Source organism: Balaenoptera physalus (assembly GCF_965194825.1).
Source record: "Balaenoptera physalus genome assembly, chromosome: 17".
In the NCBI taxonomy this organism is placed as follows: Eukaryota; Metazoa; Chordata; class Mammalia; order Artiodactyla; family Balaenopteridae; genus Balaenoptera; species Balaenoptera physalus.
The window spans coordinates 39,799,853-39,819,056 of NC_138895.1; the positions used below are offsets into that span (position 1 = coordinate 39,799,853).

The 19,204-nt window shown below is 34.3% G+C and overlaps 2 protein-coding genes across 6 annotated transcripts in view; one reads left to right on the plus strand and one right to left on the minus strand.

Moving 5' to 3' along the window:
* Positions 1-19,204, plus strand: part of LOC309647156 (uncharacterized protein) — an 84,430-nt gene that overhangs the window by 45,480 nt on the left and 19,746 nt on the right. The window lies entirely within an intron of this gene.
* The window catches only part of TMEM64 (transmembrane protein 64), a 40,129-nt gene continuing 20,930 nt past the window's right edge, over positions 6-19,204 (minus strand). Inside the window, exon 3 of one of the 2 annotated variants that reach the window (XM_082434187.1) lies at positions 6-1,534. In XM_082434187.1, the coding sequence (XP_082290313.1) occupies positions 1,424-1,534 (111 nt within the window). In that variant the 3' untranslated portion in view covers positions 6-1,423. Of the gene's footprint in view, positions 1,535-14,045; positions 16,415-19,204 lie in introns of those variants that run through there. The other variant, XM_082434186.1, reaches the window with a different exon arrangement.

Consider the following 19,204-nt stretch of genomic DNA (forward strand, 5'->3'; position numbering starts at 1 on the left):
GCTTGCCAAATCTGCTGGCCCACTCTTTCTCATCTGGGCACCTGTGAAAGTCTGGAGACTTTACTTCTTGGCCTCTTCTAATCCATACTCCACATACCACCAGATTTACTTTTTGAAAAATGAGAATTCCAAATTTACAGGAAATTTTCAGGTATAGGGCAAAGACAAAGGTCTTCCTGAACTCAGTTTCAGATATGATGATGCATTCATAGTCCCTAAATTCTTCACTGAGTATTTCCTCTCCTGCCATCAAAACGTTTTTACCATCTAATACAAAGAACTAATTCAAGTTTTCTGATTATCTTGATAATGACTTTGTGACTAAGAGATTCAATCCAGGATCACATGTTACATTTTAGTTGTATTGTCTCTTTAGACTTTTTTAACCTGGAACAGTTTTTCAGTCTTTTATTTTCATACTCTTAATACTTTTGAGGATTACAGGTCAATTATTTTGTACAAGATGCCTCAGTGTGGGTTTGTCTCATGTTTCCTCATAAAGAGATTCAGATTATGCATTTTTGGCATAAATATCACAGAAGTGATGCTTTTTTTCCCCTCATTGCCTCATATCAAATTGTCTTCCAAGAAAAAGATGCTAAGTTGAATTAAACACGAGACTTATTGGGAGAAATGCCTGTGAAGAATAAAGGGGAAGAAGCAGGAATTGGCAGAGAGAGGGTCTTTAGACCAATATTTGGGACAAACACCTGAGAAAGGTGAGAAGGAGGTAAGAACTCACACTCTAGTGCAGTTCTGAGAAAACCTCAAGACAGACTGATGGGGTGTCCCCAAGAAAATGTTTCCTGTTAGAGGAATCCCACATCAGGCAGGAATGGACAGGCTTAAGTATCCCCACCATGCTCAGTGATTGGCTGGGAGTAGACTAGGAGAAGTGGACCACAGCATTCATAGGGATAGTGGCTGGAAGTGTCAGCAGCTATTCTCTCCAAGGTATGTTCTCTCAGCAGGGCACTTCCATGGTCACCGTATAGGTGGTATATAATTTTGATGATACCATTTCTGGTGATATGCACTTGGTTAAAGGTGGTACCAGACAGATTTCTCCACCACAAGTATGGTAGTTGCTGAATGGTGATTTTTTATTTCCACAATATCTTCTAGATTTATTAGTTGGCATTCTGCTATAAAGTAGAGCTTTCTCTTTTCCCATTTCTTTACTAATTTTTTTCAGTATTGACTCATATACTCCTATTTCACTAATGGGCTATGACTTGTTTTTATCTTTATTTACGCTGGTGATCAAATTGTTCCAGATTTGGCCAGCAGGAGTCCTTTCAGGCTGGCTCCTGGTTTTTTTGTTTTGTTTATTTGCTTGTTTTGAGATGTCTTATCATTCTTCGATCACTTCCTTCTCTTCACCACAAAAAACCAGCTCCAGGACCACATTGTCCTGCTCTGTTCACAACAAGAGCGAGACCAAAGGAGGGACAAAGTGGGGTGGGAATGAGGCCGGGTCATGGTCAGGCTGGGTGAGAAAGTGTCTGAGAAGGAAGAACACAGCTGCCCTTGCCTGGTGAAAAAAAAAAAAAGCTAGGATTAGCCATTTGTCCCAGCTAGGATTAACCATTTGTCCAAGGAGCACTGTTTCCTTCTAGCAGAGAATGGCATTTTGAAACCAAGATCTGGGTACTAGGTGTTCTCATTATTATTGGAGTGCCATTGCTCCCAGACCATCTCAGTGAACAGAGATAGAAAAAAAAAACTATATGCATATAGAACATATGTGTACACACACATACTTATATATAAATATATGTTTATATATCTCTATCTCTGTTTAGAAAATCAAGACTGAAATTCTAATCCAATGTCAAAAAGTTCATTCTGACATTCCTGCTTTCCATATTTGTAGCTCCATCCTATCACAGTGAGAAACATGACTTCCATTATATACAGTGTGTTTATTTATTCCTCATGTATAAAACCAATCTCATGACCTCATTAGGTCACCACTAGACTTTGTGCTCCTTCCTTGAGCAACCCCAGGTTTTCCTCTGAGACACTGTTGCACTCCATCTCAAAATATTTTATAAACACCAGGTCTTTGAAACAAGTTATTATCATCATTGGAATAAATAGTCCAATCAAGAAGTGAAAGAGTGGCATGGACTTATATATACTACCGATGTAAAATAGATAGCTAGTGGGAAGCAGCTGCATAGCACAGGGAGATCAGCTCAGTGCTTCGTGACCACCTAGAGGGGTGCGCTAGGGAGGGTGGGAGGGAGACGCAAGAGGGAGGAGATATGGGGATATATGTATATGTATAACTGATTCACTTTGTTATAAAGCAGAAATGAACACACCATTGTAAAGCAATTATACTCCAATAAAGATGTTAAAAAAAAAAAGAATCTGTACCTTTTAGAAAAACAAACAAACAAACAAAAACCAAAATTGAATTTTGTGAAGTAGTATATAAACTTAAGGAAGAAATACAAAATACGAGGGGAAAATAACAGAGAAAGAAAATGACAGATAAGCTGAGAAACATTAAAGATATTCATTTATTTAATCCTTTAACAGTTAATTATATAGCACCTACCACGTGGCAGGTGCTGTTTTAAGAGCAGGATATGCACCAGTGAAAAGAGAAGATACAGACACAAATATTTGAGTAATAGAAGTGCTAAGTAAAGAATTCACACACAAAAAAAACCCCAGAATCACTAATAAAGGGTACAACTGTAAACTGAAGATGCCTTTCAATATATTAAGAAATATGATTTGAGTTGGGGAGGAAGTAAAGAAGAAAACCAACAAACAGAAACCAAGATCAAACATGTCCTGGGAAAATTTTCAATGTCAAGGATGAATCACTGACTTTAACTATAAAGCTATAAAACTTTTAGAAAAAAATAACATAGAAGAAATGATTGATACATCCAACATCCTGGATGTATCTCCAGAGAATTATACTGGTGAAAAAAGCCAGTCCCCAAAGTTTACATCCTGTATGATTCCATTTTCATAACATTCTTGAAATGACAAAATTATAGAAATGAAGAACAGATTATTGGTTACCAGGGATAAAGGAGGAGGTGGGAGGAGGGAAATGAGTGTGGCTATAAAAGGACAACATGCTGGGGCTATAAAAGGAAAGAAATTTCCTTTCTTGTGATGGAAATGTTTAGTTTCTTGACTATATCAGTGTCAAAATCCTGGTTGTGATATTGAGCTTTAGTTTTGCAAGATGTTACCATTGGGGGAAATTGGTAAAGAGTACACAAGATCTCTCTCTTATTTCTTACAACTGCATGTGAATTGAATTTACAATTATCTCAAAATAAAAAGTTGAATTAAAAACTAAAAGTACGTAGTCAAAGATTAGTCTGTTTACTCTAGCTATCATCTGTGTATAAAAGTACCTAAAAACATTTTTAGACCCGCAATATTTATTACCCAACTATATGTTTCCTGTAAAGATCTCTAGAAAACTCAAGAGAACCTGTGGACAGGGATAAAGCAGTCCCAACAGAGGCAGTTCAGTATTTAGAATAAGTATTATGTAGTTTAGAGATGAGTAAAAAAACTTTACTATAACTAGAAATTGATGTAATTACTGACAGAACAAGAGTAATTATGAATACTCTAGAAGGGTAAGGGATGTGATATTACTACTTATTACGAATACTGAAATATTAGTTAAAACTAACAACAAAAAGACTTTCCCATTTAACTAATGATGAAGAATGAGGGAACAGAAAACATCACTAAGCATAAAATAATTTTTCTCTCCTTAAAAAGAAACAAAAATATAGGATGCTTGATTAGATAGTTATAAATTGATAATTGCAGTATCATGACTGTGAATTGCTTTAACTCATTTATAAAGTGTTAAAAGTAGGATATTTACTTTCAAACGTTATTAAAATATTAATGTAAATAGAGTGCACATCATACAAGTAACACCATAATGGAAAAAGGAAAAGGGAGAAGTATAATTTTTAAATTATAAAGTAAAATAACAAAACGTGCAAGTGGTAAAAATTAATCAATCAAAATAAGTAGAATCTCAGATAAAAATAAAAATAATTTGAAATAGTATATTCTTTAAAATAGATAACAAAGTAGAAAAAATCTTAAATGCAGCCTAGAAATTAATTTAGAAAAGAATGATTTCTTTACAATTTGGTTTCCAAATAAAACCACAGGAGGTCTTTTTGTTTTGAACTTCAAAATGAGAGAGTTTGAGTCTAAAGGTTATGTCGTTTCTAAAATATATTGTGTAGAGAAAAAAAATTAAGGATTGCGATAGTATGTATCCATTTTTGTCAGTGAGATAAATGCATACAAACATATTTAGACACATATTTATAGAGAAAAAATCCAAAAATCTTTACACTAAATTATTAGTTGTGAATTATATATACCTGTTAAAAAGATAAGATTTCATTAAAATAACTAAAAATACTAAATAGACCTAAGACAAATCATACAACATTAAATAAAATGGAATGTAAAACATAATGAACATACATGTCTGCATTAAACACTATGTATAGGATAATAGTTGAAAAAATTAAACATTTTAGGGAGGTGGAATTAAGGCTTGAATTATTTTTAGAAATTTAAAATTTATCCTTGTTCATTAATTCTGAGGGTAGCACCTTGTAATTCATTTTTTTTCCACTTTGAATCTTAAATTCACCTTAATTTTTTCAAAAGATAGCTTGCTTTCACAATGCTATTTATTGATATCACCTTCTTTACATAATATATTCTTATGTGTACATGGGTCTGATTCTACACTTTCTCTTCTGTTCCATTAATCTAAGTATTTCTTCTGATTTCAATGACTTTACATATGACATTTTTGCACAGAAAGTCCTCTTTTGTTACCTTTTTTAAAAAACTTTCCTGGACATTTTCACACTTTTATTATTGCAGATGATCCCTGCATCAGTTTATTAAAATAAAAATCAAGAACAATGCTTTGGAATAATTATTGTAAGAAGACTAACTTGACAGGATAATTTGAGAGAATTCAATGTGTGATTTAACAATGGGATGAACTGCCTCTTTCATGTTACAAGAATAGCACAGTCCCGCTCACTCATTCCCAGCTAACAGAACAGCTAAAAGTTTAAATATATTATAATCCCTGTAAGAAAAATAGTACAACATTCTATTTATTTTTTTATTTTGAATGATGATATGAAAGAGTAAGTCAAAATGAGAGAGGTGTTTCTAATTTGATTATAAAATGTTTTATCAATTTTGACTTTGACTTCAAGTTAAATCAACACGAAGAGTTTTCAGCTCATCTGTCAGGAGTAACAAGGCAAGAAATTTAGTGTACTTATGTGATACTAAATGGTAGTAAAAGCTGCATCTAAATAGGCTAATTCTTAACTGATGAGCCAAGAGTAGCTCTGATACCCAACAGAGACATAATTTTAAATTATTTGGTCTCTTATATCTCAGTGAGACTATTAGGGCCTCCCTTTTGCCCATGGAGCCTCTATACAGTGTCCCCTGCAGAAATGGTAATTAAGTCTGTCACTGAAAATATGGGGAGCAGTGAGGGAAGGAATTCACATTTCTTAAATGTCTGTTATGGGATAAGTGCTTTGCTTTTTACTTTTTTGGTGGGGATACAGTACAAAAATTGAATCAGAAGCCAACTACTGTTCACTTTCCTCTCTGCAGAGTTAACTCATTTAAATAATTCAGAACTTTAGGTTAAATGATTTGTCAAAGTAGTTTCTATAAAATTTCAACTTTTCTGTAGTATTACAACTAAAATTGTTTCTTTCAATCAGTTTGAATAAATCCTATTTTAGTTCTAATTTTGTCTATCAAATCAATAAGTACAAAAAGTCCATAAGCTAAGTCTGATAATAAGCTCAGTTGATAATATCTACTCCTGAGTGTTTAGTGCACATATTTAACCTTGAAAGCATTTTATAACCATATGCATACTTAGAACTGTCACTATCATTTCTTAAGCTTGAGACTAATGCTGGAGCCGAAATGATCTTATAACTGAACTGATTCCCTACTTCTACATCCAGGAGATATGATAACGCTTGCAACTGCTACCTAGGAATACTTTTCCTTTTCCTTTCAATTACTTTTTATAAATTTCTATGTATTTTGAAAAAAGATTTTGCTTCTTTTGCTTCATGGGAATTATATCTATTTTTACACATAACAAATTTTTTCTGAGTGACACTGTCTAACCTAAGTGCCCTAAAATTCATTTTTCTTGATCTCAATGACAAATATTTAAAACTAAGAGATTGGAATACATATTTTTCCATTTGCCTCAAACTATTTTGATAACTATTTGTTATTATTATAAATGCAATTTTCTAGGACTTGATATTTTCAAAGTGAGTTTAAAATTCAGCCTTAATCAAATTATATCAAGTTTAAGTGAATATGTAATAAAACTTTCACTTAATCAGGGTGATGGTCCCTGGGCTTTGTGGTGCTTCTGAAGCTTCCCATATCACCAAGGCAACACAGGCTGGATGCTTTTGTGTCACTGCTTATGTAGGCTTCCCATCTGCCAAAGAGTGGACTAGTATAGAAGGCACAGAATGGGGGAATAAGATGCTCCATTGCTAACTTTCTCTGATCCTGTGTCCTCCTCTTTCAACATGAGAATGCAGAACTAGATGAATCTTCATTCCTTTCAGCTTTAAAACACATTTTTCCAAAATTGAACAAACTAATTTAAAAATAAATTTCCCTGGAGTATGAATGTTGAGAGTAGAAGAGAACGCAGTAAATGCAGTATGAGTTTCCTCTAAGCTGTGCAGTTCTCTTAGGATGTGCTTCATCCTGTAAACATTTTGAAATTTTTATTTCAGAGATGGAAGAAAAGGAAAGTTAAGGAAATATCCTAAGATTAATTAGAATTGGAACTATATTTAACTGCAGATACAAATTAGATACTTACTCTAGAGAGCCATGATTCTGCTCAAGAAGTAGATGAAAAATAAAATGAAATTGAGATGGAAATGGTCCTTAGGTACAGAATCATAGCCTTCACACTGTATACATGTGTGGATATTTTTTGACTTGCACAAAATTATATAGCAAATTGGTGACAGTCAGAAATAAAGTGCATATGTCTCTTAACCCCCAGGTCAATGATCTATTTAATTCTCTAATATCAGTATCTTCTTATATAAGCTAATGGTATCTCATATCAATAAATTATAACATATAATCAATAAGCTATATAAATTATAGATTGTTCATCTTCCTCAGTATTTAAACAGTCTTCAGTCACTCCCATCTTAAGAGAAAAATCTTTTCTCAGTGGTTTTCAACCTTCAGTGGGTATCAAGGTACCTGGAGCTCTTAAAAAAAAGTCAATGCCTAGGCCCTACCCGCAGAGATTATGAAAATAGGTAAGGGCAAAGCATGGATATTTTTTGAAAGGTGTCCAGGTCACTCAATGTGAGAGAACCACAGTCCTACCTCCTCCTTTTTCCCCACTCCCCAGCTACTGCTTTCTCCTCTTTAATTCATAGCCTTTTAAAAACTTTAAATGACATAATTAATGTAGAAACTATACAAGCAATGCAAATTTTAGAGTAGGTAAAGAAATGCAAATCTTTTTGAAAAGCAAGTCCTTTTCTAATTAATTTCAATGTTAATTGTAATTTTCCATGCTCCCACTGCCAAGTTTATTGAGAATGGTCTATATTTACAGTCTTCATTTACACTTTAACACACTTTCACGTGGCTTGCACACCCCCTACTTGCTTGTAATTACTGCCACCAAGCTACCAATGACTGCCTAATTGTCAAACCCAATGAACACTTTCAAATTTTTAACTTATTTGGCCTCTCTGTAGTATTTAACAGCCTCCTATTTCTCAAAACTTTTTCTTCCCATTGCCTATGACACTCCCTCCTGGTTGCTATTCTCTCTGGCTGCTCTTTATCAGTCTCCTAATCACCATCGTATTCACTTGGTACCAAATCCACATCAAAAGCCTCAAATACCATCTATGTGTGTTGATAATTTCCAAACCTCTATTCCCAGTCCATATCTCTGGACCCACATATCCACTTAAGCAGTGTCTCTTGATCTCCATGCCTCATAGACATTTCAAACTCAACATCATCTCCCCCACCTGCAAACTGCTCATAAATATGTCACCATTCACAGAACCTGAGGAGCCATCACAGCTTCTCCCCTCTTTTTGGCACCCTCATCCTATACTCACCAAATTTATTTTCTATACCTCTCAAATGTAACACTTTCTCATTTTTAATTTTTTAACTTTTTATTGTTATGTCTTATTTGTGGCCTTCATCATATCTCCCCTGGTCAGTCTTCAGAGTGAGTAGTAGTCTTGACTCTTCAATTCCTCCAATATTCTTAGTGTCATATAAAATGCAGACTCAATTGCCACTTTGATATCTCCTCATCCATGAACATAAAATCCTAACTTCTTACTTTTTAATATTCTACATAAATCTATTCATATGATATATATGTGGGTATATAACACACACACATACACACACATCATATATGTAATTCTCCAGCCTTAATTCAATATTCCCCACTTGCTCTCTATATTCTATTCTAGCTGTATTTAATTATTTGCCATGCTCTTGTGCTTCTGTCTTTAGAATGCTCTTCTTTCTCTTCCCTTGGACAATCTGCACTTATCCTTTCAAACTCAATTCAGTTATCACTAACTGTGGAATACTTTCCTACCCTAGTTCATTTCCCTCCCCCTCCCCCCACCCCCCACCCCACCCCCCACCCTTTAGTTCCCTCTGTCCTTGCTGCAACTCCTGATTCTAATTTAACCTTCTGCCTCTACGGTATAAACATTTATCATGGATCTGATCACATTTTATTGCAATTGTTCCTTTACTCTTCTACCTTTCCCACTAAATGAGAGTTCCTCTAGTATTATTCCTATCTCTCTAACTCCAAAGCCTAGCAGAATGTCTGATATCTAGCTAATTTTTTTTCAGTATTTTCTGAAAAAATGACTGACAATGAAAATTCAGAAAATTCAAATCTTGATAAAAGGGTAATATTGGCATCACAAACCACAATAAGGCAATAAACTTAAAGTCAACTGTTTATGAAGGAAATAACTTAGGTTCATAAGATATCAATTCAAATAAGTCTAAGTTATATGTTGGCTTAAAAAATTAAAAGAGCTGCTGGTAGAGAAAGCAGTCCACTGGGGAAAACTTACTAGACTGCAAACTCCTTCATTTTCCAAAAACCAAACAAACAAACAAAACCAACCCTCAAATAGCATAAAGTAGGATAAATTACAGGTTTCTTTGGTGAAATTTGTTTTCTTATTAGCATTTAGAAAGTGGCTAGCCTTACAGACATGAATAGAGTCTATGAGGTGTAAAGGAAGAGGAGAGACATAAATACACTGATGCACCAATTCAAACGATGTACACAATAAGGAAAGGAATAAAATTCCTATCTGCACAACTTTCACCTTTTACCTAAAAAGACTAAGACACATAACAATGTGTCTTAGTCTTTTTTAGTCACAGATCCCTTTGAGAACCATGTACTTTACAGCCCCTATCTGCAAAAATACAATAAGCTAAATAAATCTTCTTTAGAAAACTTCCCCAACCTCTACCTAAATTCAATGATCTAAGTACTCCTTTCACTAATTACACAATTTGTGCTATAATTTTTCACTGATATTTTACCCTGTACATATTATATAGTAGTTATTTTGTGTATATGTTGTCTCTCCAACTTCACTGTGTGCTCTGTAAACACAGGAGCCAGGTAAAAATTTTAATACTCTCCCCTATTCTGGTCCATAAATGATCAACTCAATGTAGTCTGCCAAATATACACTCAAATAGTCAAAGTGTTTCTCAACTCCTAAAAGGTTGGTTTTGGGTAATAATACCTAACGCTTATTATATACTTACTACCTACCAGGTATTACTCTCAGCACTTAACCCATTTTAATCTCTTTAATTCTCACAATTACCCCACGAGGTAGGCTATCATCCAGGTGAGGAAACTGAAGCACAGAGAGAAGTTAAGTAACTTCTTAATGTTTCAAGGTCATGTAGCCAAGAAGCAGTGGTATTGGGATTTGACCACTGGCAGTTGGCCTTAAGAGAGCCAACTTCAATATTGTACTATATGACCTCGAGTACTTGAACAGAATAGCTATCAATTGGGATGGTTTAATAAGAGGATGACTTCTACCATGCCAAAGAAAGGAATATAGGTTCATTTTACCTATTTAAAAAAAATTAGTGCAATTTTTCCCACTTTCCTTTTGGCTTTATTACCTTCATTCTCTCTCTTCTTCATTTCTTCTCTATTAGTCCCCCACACCAGCTCTCCACCACCATCAAAATAACCCATCTTAAGCTAGTAGGTTTCTTTTCACATTTTTCTCTCTACTCATTTAATCGGATATGAAGAGATGCACCTATTCACATGCACACAAATTCATGTATAGAAAGTCACATACACATACGTACTCATGCACAGAAAAGTGAGATAGGACTTTTTCTCAAAAATGTGGTATTTTTACTTAGTTTTCTGCATCTCATTTATTTCACAAAACAATACTTCCTGGAAATCCCTCTAATTTACTGGCATAAATCTGGTTCTTCCTTTCTAAGGAAGTGGCTAGTCAATCTCCCATGGTATGGATGGAAAATTATTTATTTAGCCATTCCCCTATGAACTGTGTTCACTTTGTCTCCAGTTGTTTGGCACTAAGAACAATGCTGCAATTAATATGGGGCATCAGAAATGCCAGAGGTGGAATGTGAAGTAGGCTCGCTGCAAATTCCTTCGAGGAAGTTTGCAGGAAGCTTCTCTGTATATGGTCTTCCTGAATTCTCTCCTCTTCGAGCAGCGAAGAACATTAAGGTCATTCAGCTCCTTCTCAGCCTTTTAGAGGTCAGGGAGAACTGACATATTTTTGTGAGACCGATATCAAACTTCCATTCGGAAACCCACAGATTTCAAAGCTGAAGTCTCCCCAAGATCTGCAGCTTTCCAGTCTTTCTTACCAACATTTGCCAGCCCATGCAGGAGAAACCCCTGCTCTGGTTTTCTATACCAAGACCCCCACAAACTCATAATAGAGTTGATCCTAGCAGCCAAGTGGAGGGAAGCAAGGACACTCTCAGGTTCAATGTTACCAGAATCTGTTCCAAGTCCATTTAATAATTTAATGTACTGCTATGAAACGTACTTAGAATGCTGATTCCAAGCCAAGCTGTCCTATTATATATTTAAAGTAGAAATATGATAACATAAAACCAGTTAGTTAACTTAAAATCAGAATAAGTAACTAAAAAACCTTAGTGGAAAATTACTCAGTTCCCTGTCCTCCCAGCTGTGGTCAACTTGAGTGCAGGATTGTAAGAAATGAGCATGAAACAGGTCATGCATCAAAACATTTCTACTGAAAATGGCTTTATAACTAACAAAGACAGAATCAAATAATTCACTGTTATGATGGTTATGAGTTTTATGCATCCTCGGATAAATATACTTACATTAAAACATACCACTCTAATTGTATACCTACTTCAAGAATTTTATAATTTTCAAATTACTCTTTTTTTTTGGTTCAATATATATTCTACTCACTCTTTTCTATTCAGCTTCGTGCATATTTTTTGATTTTTAAGGCTATCAACCAACAGGTTATCCCACAGAATATTAGTCACTGTTAAGACAGTAGTATCAGTTAGTAATTAGTTAATTCACATAATCAACTTTGTTGAAACATGACAGAATGATTAAATATAAATTTACCACATACATATATCCTGTTTTAACACTATCACACATATAATGCTTTCCCTAAAAATGTTCAATATTTAACTCATAATACTGTATACTATTGAAATATGTTTTCCCCACACTCTTGAGTGCTGACAGGCACCCTCAGCCAAGGAGGATGAGCATGGCAGAAAGTACTGTACAATCTTGGGTAATGAACACACTGCTAACACATTTATCCAGTGAGTGCTCCACTGCACCACCCCAGCTGAAGGCAGTCTGCAACATGTGGTGTCCCGTCTTTGGCCTATTTTATGTTCTAGCAAGCAATTTTGACCTAAAATGTCTAGGAAAAGTATACATGCAACAGGATGGGATCTGCTACAAATAAATAAGGACAAGTGTCTTTCTAAGTATTAAGACAAAAGTTTTATGGCAGCTGGAATGGGCCCTCAAGGAAACAGTCATAGAAACAGGGCAGAGGTCAACAGGAAATTAGATTTACCAAAGTCCTGTAACATTATGAAAGGCATCATAAACATTACTGCAGCCTGAGATAAATGACTAACAATTGTTTGACTGGCAGGTAGCATTTCATGATTTGGGGATATTAGAAAAATAAACACTGAAGATCGAGTGTCAATGTAAGACATCAGAACCATTTCTCCACAGGGCCTCTGCTATAACCATAACCACCCCCATCTAAGGTCAATTACCAGCATTCCCATTTTTAGGAGCATGTCCTCATTTGCTCCTGAATTGCTCCCTCCCCTGGCATAACCTTTTATTTTCTCAGGCACATAAGTGACCTTGGATACCAATTATCAAGAGATTTTACTGACTTACCTTTAGAATTATCTATTTTAAATCTTCAGCTACCTTAGAAAACAGTTTGCAGCAATCACTTTGCAATTCAGAAGTACCAAGTTATTATTTAGTTGTTGAATTATTTAACAGTTTTCATTCAACATATGTGAGGTTATTGGAACTCCTTAGCTTTAAATATCCTGTGGAACAAGTGATTCCACTCCCTTCTTTTAAGCTTTTCAGGTTAAAGACATGACCTTTAAAAAGAATTATATCCTAAACAGTTTTTTATAACAGAAATTAGCAATGTACAATTTAAAAACCAGATAGTGTTATTCAGACCACCATTCTGGTGCACTGAGTGGCCTGTGTCTGAAACAAAATTCCATCATTGAAGTCATCAACCTAGGTCAGTATCATTGCTCCTGAGGTCCTCATTAAACCTCTTTTATTCTCTGCAAATGCTGCCTGGTTTTGAACAGCATGGATTTACCATGCATCTCAGGATTTATCTGCATCAGCCTGGCACATACCTAGCAACTTTCAGCATTCTAAAGACAGTCCCACAAATTTTGACGTATGTAAGCCATAGCACCTTTCCTAAGAATAGTTCCAATCAGCACTGCACATTAACAAACACATACTGGTATATGCTTGTAGCTCCACCACTTAACTTAATAGCTTCTCAGGGAGGGAAATGTTTTATAGTCATAGGCTTGATCCTATCAGGGGAAAGTCTTCTTAAAAGGTTTACAGTTGGTTACAAAGTGCATAAAAGGAGAGTATGGTTGGTTCTGAACAAACCCACAAAGTCACTTCTGAATATAAACTCAAAATACACATTCTAATGACAGAGATTTGGTTCTATTATTTTCACAAACCAAAGTACAGATTTCAAGTTATTTCACAAATCAGATGATCAAATGAAAATGGACATGAAAACATTTAGTAAATTATTATGTAAGTGTTTTTAAAAAGAGGTGCTGCTGTTTAAAAATAATTTACATGACATAACTTGGCAAAGAGTAAACAAAATCATTAGTAATAAACCAGAAAATGTGGAAAACTAAGAAAAAGGCCCAACGAATTAAAAATAGAACATATCTTTCATCAGATTTGAGATAAGGTATATTGTGTGCTTTTAAAAATATGCATAAAGTAACTTTATACTGCACTTAAATGTTTGAGAAATTCAAAATATTTTGTCTTATAAATATATACTCTATGACTGGATGCAATATTTGGGCAACATAAAAGGATCCTGTAGAAATTTGTTGCTGCCAGAAATCTGGGATACAGGGTTAAAGATGGAGTGAATAAGGCATGGTAATGCTTTGTACAATTTATAGACAGCTCATATAAAAAACCAGCTATCAAATAGCATGACTATAAGGGATAGTAGTTTATGTGGAGGCTAGAGATGATGAACAAAAGGAAAACTGCAGCTTTAGATTAGTATTTTAGAAATAGTAAATCCATACTATTTTAAGTAAAAATGGATGATTTTATTATATAAAATTATGTTGGCAGAATACAGAAAAATTACTTCTCTTTTACCTTTACATATTTAAGTACTAAGCAAAATGCAACAGTTGGAAGAATTCATGACAAACTACCAAAAGGTATTCATTTGGCAAAATTATTCAAGTTACAAAATGCTAATTAAATAAATGCACTTCAAAATACATGAAGTGTAATACAAGTGTATGAAAGTAGTAATCTTAAATTATTGATTTCTTTACCAAAAACTAAACACAAACAAGAAGCACAAGAGAAATACTGTCAAGTTAGACAGAAAAGAATAAATCAAACATATTGTTTATTGGGATAATTAAACTAAATAATTTTTAAAGATAACCAAACAAGTAATTAGGATTCAAAAAATAATAATAATATTCCATTACTATATATATTTTTTTCTACCAATAAAAGAAGGAAGGATTTGTAGGCCAATTGAATGCTATAGACCCAGGTGCCTATAAGATCATTTACACTGAGTTCTTCTTGGTATGGACATATGAACTTCACTGTTACTCAAAGGTGAGCAAATTTAGGCATTATGAAGGACAGGAAAACAATTATACCTGCAACAGGGCAAAAAATTTACACATTAAAGTGGCCAAATGCATCTTTAGCATAAAACTAAAATAATCTGCTTACAAATAATTCTTTTGCACTTTAGTAAATCAGGGCAAAGATTTTACCCTAATGAAAAGGCAAATGGGAGGTCTCTGATAAGGTGACATCTTCATAGCTAAAAAAGAGATACCTATCAGAAAATTTGCATTCATATCTATAATAAGCTACTGTAAATAATAAGCTATAAGCTATTATAAAAAAAAGAATCATTAAGTTCACAATTAAGCTATTTTAAAAATATAAGGTGATAAATGAATAATATGTCATATGAATCATACTGCCAAATCATTATATTCTATACACATAAGTGCTATTAATAAATACACTCAATTCATTCTACAAGAGAAAGAATTGCGAGACTTAATTTCACATTTCAGAATTCCTGAGTCTTATCAGAGAAAAATAAGTACCAAAAACCAAACAAAATAAGCCTACTCTATAGTACGGCAAATAATACAAATCTGGGCATTAAGTTAACATTACTTATAGTTTTAAAGATGAAGACTATGGGAAAAATATATATGTACTTCAATGGAATTATAAACATGATTTTAAAGCTTAGTTTTTTTAGAAAGGCGTTTTGATCAAACAAGGTCACCTGAGTGACATCTTCAATGATGGTAAGCCCACCACTTTAAAGGAATAACATCTTTATTTCAAAGCCTAATTATGAATATAAAAAGAAAAAGAAGGTTATTTTAATAAAATGTTTTAGTAAGACTGCAATAGGACAGCCCTTTGATGGAAGACCTAAGGAGGGTAAAACCAATGTAATGAAATTAGAGCTCAAGTTCTAATTTGAGCTACTACCAATTTAAATAAATTTCCCTTTTGCTTTGCATATTACACAGTGAAACTAAAAAAGGTATCTTAAGAGCACTTCAGTCCCACAATGTAGGATTTAAGCTTGTGTGTATCAGTATAAATGGCCCTGCAACAATATGATCCTTACAAAAATACATTCAAACAAAAGTTTATGTCTATTTTCTAACTAGCAAGGAAAAGGAAAGCAAAGTGGTCCCACCTAACACAATTAGAAAAAAAAAAAAAACACCGTTTATCCTTTCTGGAAAGACTACCAAAGCAAAGAATGTCCAATAATATTATACATTTAAAATTGCATATTTTTACTCATCTTTATAAGTAGGAAAGATGCTTACAACTATTCATAGACTTTATAAATAAAGACACTAAGCAAAAAAATATTTGGATTATTTCTCTGTTCATAAGTACCCATAAAGAAAACAATGAAGAAAAACTAAAGTGCAGACCTATAGGCCATTACGGGTATAATAAATGATAAAGAGTTGCAGCCAAAATTGCGTCTACATTTACACTTACCTATCCAGAAAATGATTCTTGCTTTTTAAAAAATGTGCAATTTAAAAACTAGTCAGTTTCTGTTTTGTTTTGTTTTGTTTTTTTGTGCTGTAATACAATTAGAACTTGCATCTGCCCACTAGTGAGGGGATTGCTAGACCTTGGATTGTTAGGCTCTAACAATCATACATTTCATTAGAATCATACAATATTGATTCCACCTCCAGAAAATTTTAGGGTCCTCTTGTTGTAGGATGAAGAGCCACTGATATTTGGTTGATTGCCTTTAACCAGAGAGGTTTTCAGTTCCATTTCACAAGCTACAATAGCTGCATTCAATTCCACTTGAGCTCGATGAACTACATAAAACATGAGGCCTATACTTATAATAATCTGTGAATAAAAATAAAATACTACAATTAACAATATTTTACATGGAAAAAGGGGAGAAATATATCCAATAAATATTTGTCTTAGAAATGTTACAAACAGGATGCTTGTCAAATATAGTTAGGTAAAATTTTTAAATAGTTTACACACAGTTGTCATTTATTCTTCCTTTGGCTGCTGGGTGTGGAGGGCCAAAATCTACAGGGTAACCATTATATGGTATCCGGTTAACACAAGGCAACTATACATCCCTTTTAGTCCATATTAAATGATGTTTGTTTGATACAAGTCAAGCTTCTCTCTTTGTACCAAAAAGTTTCCTTCAAGGAATAAAAAAAATTTCTACAATAGAGGTAAAGCTGGCTAAACTTTATTAATGTAATAATGTAGTATTATTTCTGTGCAGAACTATAAATGTCCGTAGGTATTTTTAAGCCCACTTAGAGAGAAGCACTACCATTTGCAAATGACCTACCTGGTGCAGCCAAAATTAAAAGTATTAAGAAACACTTTTAAAAAATGAAATGCTGGACTTCCCTGGTGGCACAGTGGTTAAGAATCCATCTGCAATGCAGGGGACACAGGTTCAAGCCCTGGTCCGGGAAGATCCCACTTGCCACGGTGCAACTAAGTCTGTGTGCCACAACTACTGAGCCTGTGCTCTAGAGCCTGCGAGCCACAGCTACTGAGCCCACGTGCCACAACTACTGAAGCCTGCGCGCCTAGAGCCTGTGCTCCACAACAAGAGAAGCCACCATATGAGAAGCCCACACACCACAACGAAGAGTAGCCCCTGTTTGCCACAACTAGAGAAAGCCCGTGCACAGCAATGAAGACCCAATGCAGCCAAAAATAAATAAATTTAAACAATTAAAAAAGAATGAAATGCCAATAAGCTTCAAAAGAAATTAACCAGAGATTGTGAACACGAAACTGTCTATACTTTTCAAAACAAAAACAAAGGAACATGGTGAGGGGAAAAATGCCAGTCAAAGGGATAACTAGAAAAAGCATTAAACTGAAAATCAGGTTCTAGTCTTGGTTTAGCCACTCACTAGTGCTGTGATTTCAGGTAAGTCCCTTTAAACCACATGGGCTTCTCCCACTGTCCAAAAGTTGTGGTCCCTCTGTGCTTAAACATTCTACATATAATTCAGCACAATGAATGTCTAAGCAGTCTACATCTTTTAAATGGTATTTATTCCAAAGTTCATTTTAAAGCAGTTCTTTAGAGTTCGGAGCAAATATTCTCAGTAGATATTGTTTAATGTCCCAGCAAGCTTTCAAAGGCTGCTCTAAGCATAGTGATCCTTAAATATAACACTGTTTCAATTAAGCCTACCTATAATTTTATGGGAGAAATATTCTAGATACAAGTGTTGAGGGAGGTAGGGGGAAGGGCAGGATACTGGGAGTAAGGTAGGTTGAGTAGATGGGGGAACCTGGAACTTGCACAAGGGAATCTGTACATTAAGCGAATACCCATTACTTAATACAATTCTAAGCAAATTAGTTATTTTATTTTATTTTATTTTTTATGTTATAGGAAACAAAGATATTTATTTTATTCATCCTTATTTAAAACATTTTCTTTTTTAATATTTTAATTTTATTGAAGTATAGTTGATTTACAATGTTGTGTTAGTTTTAGATGTATAGCAAAGTGATTCAGTTACACCCACACATATATTCATTCTTTTTTAGAGTCTTTTCTCATATAGGCTACCACAGAATATTGAGTAGAGTTTCCTGTGCTATACAGTAGGTCCTTGTTGGTTATCTATCTTATATATAGTAGTGTATGTATGTTCACCCCAAGCTCCTGATTTATCCCTCCCTCGCCATTTCCCCTTTTGTAACCATAAATTTGTTTTTGATGTCTGTAAGTCTGTTTCTGTTTTGTAAATCAGTTCATTTGTATCTTTTTTAAAAATCAGATTCCACATATGAGTAATATCATATGATATTTGTCTTTCTCTGTCTGACTTACCTCACTTAGTATGATAATCTCTAGGTCCATCCATGTTGCTGCAAATGGCATTATTTCATTCTTTTTTATGGCTAAGTAGTATTTCATTGTATATATATACCACATCTTTTTTATCCATTCCTCTGTTGATGGACATTTGGGTTTGCTTCCCTGTCTTGGTTATTGTAAATAGTGCTGCAATGAACACTGGAGTGCATGTATCACTTTGGATTACGGTTTTCTCTGGATATATGCCCAGGAGTGGGATTGCTAGAGCATATGGTAGTTCTATTTTAAGTTTTTTAAGAAACCTCCATACTGTTCTTCATAGTGTTTCTACCAATTTACATTCCCACCAACACTGTAAAAGGGTTCCCTTCAAATTAGTTATTTTAAACATAGGCCTTTAAATCTTGTCTTTGTTCTCTAACATGTGAGCTCTCTTAAAAACACAAGATATACTTATTGAACACCCTAAGTTTGATACTATGTGGATGGTGATACAATGTAAAGATATGAAAAAAGTGTTAACTAATTGGGGGAGGGTGTGGATGAGATGCTAAGTTCTGCTTAGGACATGCTGAATTTGAGGTGCCTATTAGATATCCAAAGCAATTCAGTGAATGGGTCTAAAGGTATGGAAAGAAGGCTGAGCTGAAGATGTGTATTAGGGAGTCCTTGCAATAAACATAATAGCAGCCACCACAGTAACTGGATTTACCAAGAAGAAAAGTTTTCAGAGTGAGACTAAAAAGCTCTGGCTAGAATCTTGTGGAAGACCAAGTTAGGGATGAAAAGAGAAGGAGGTGCTGATAAATGAGCCA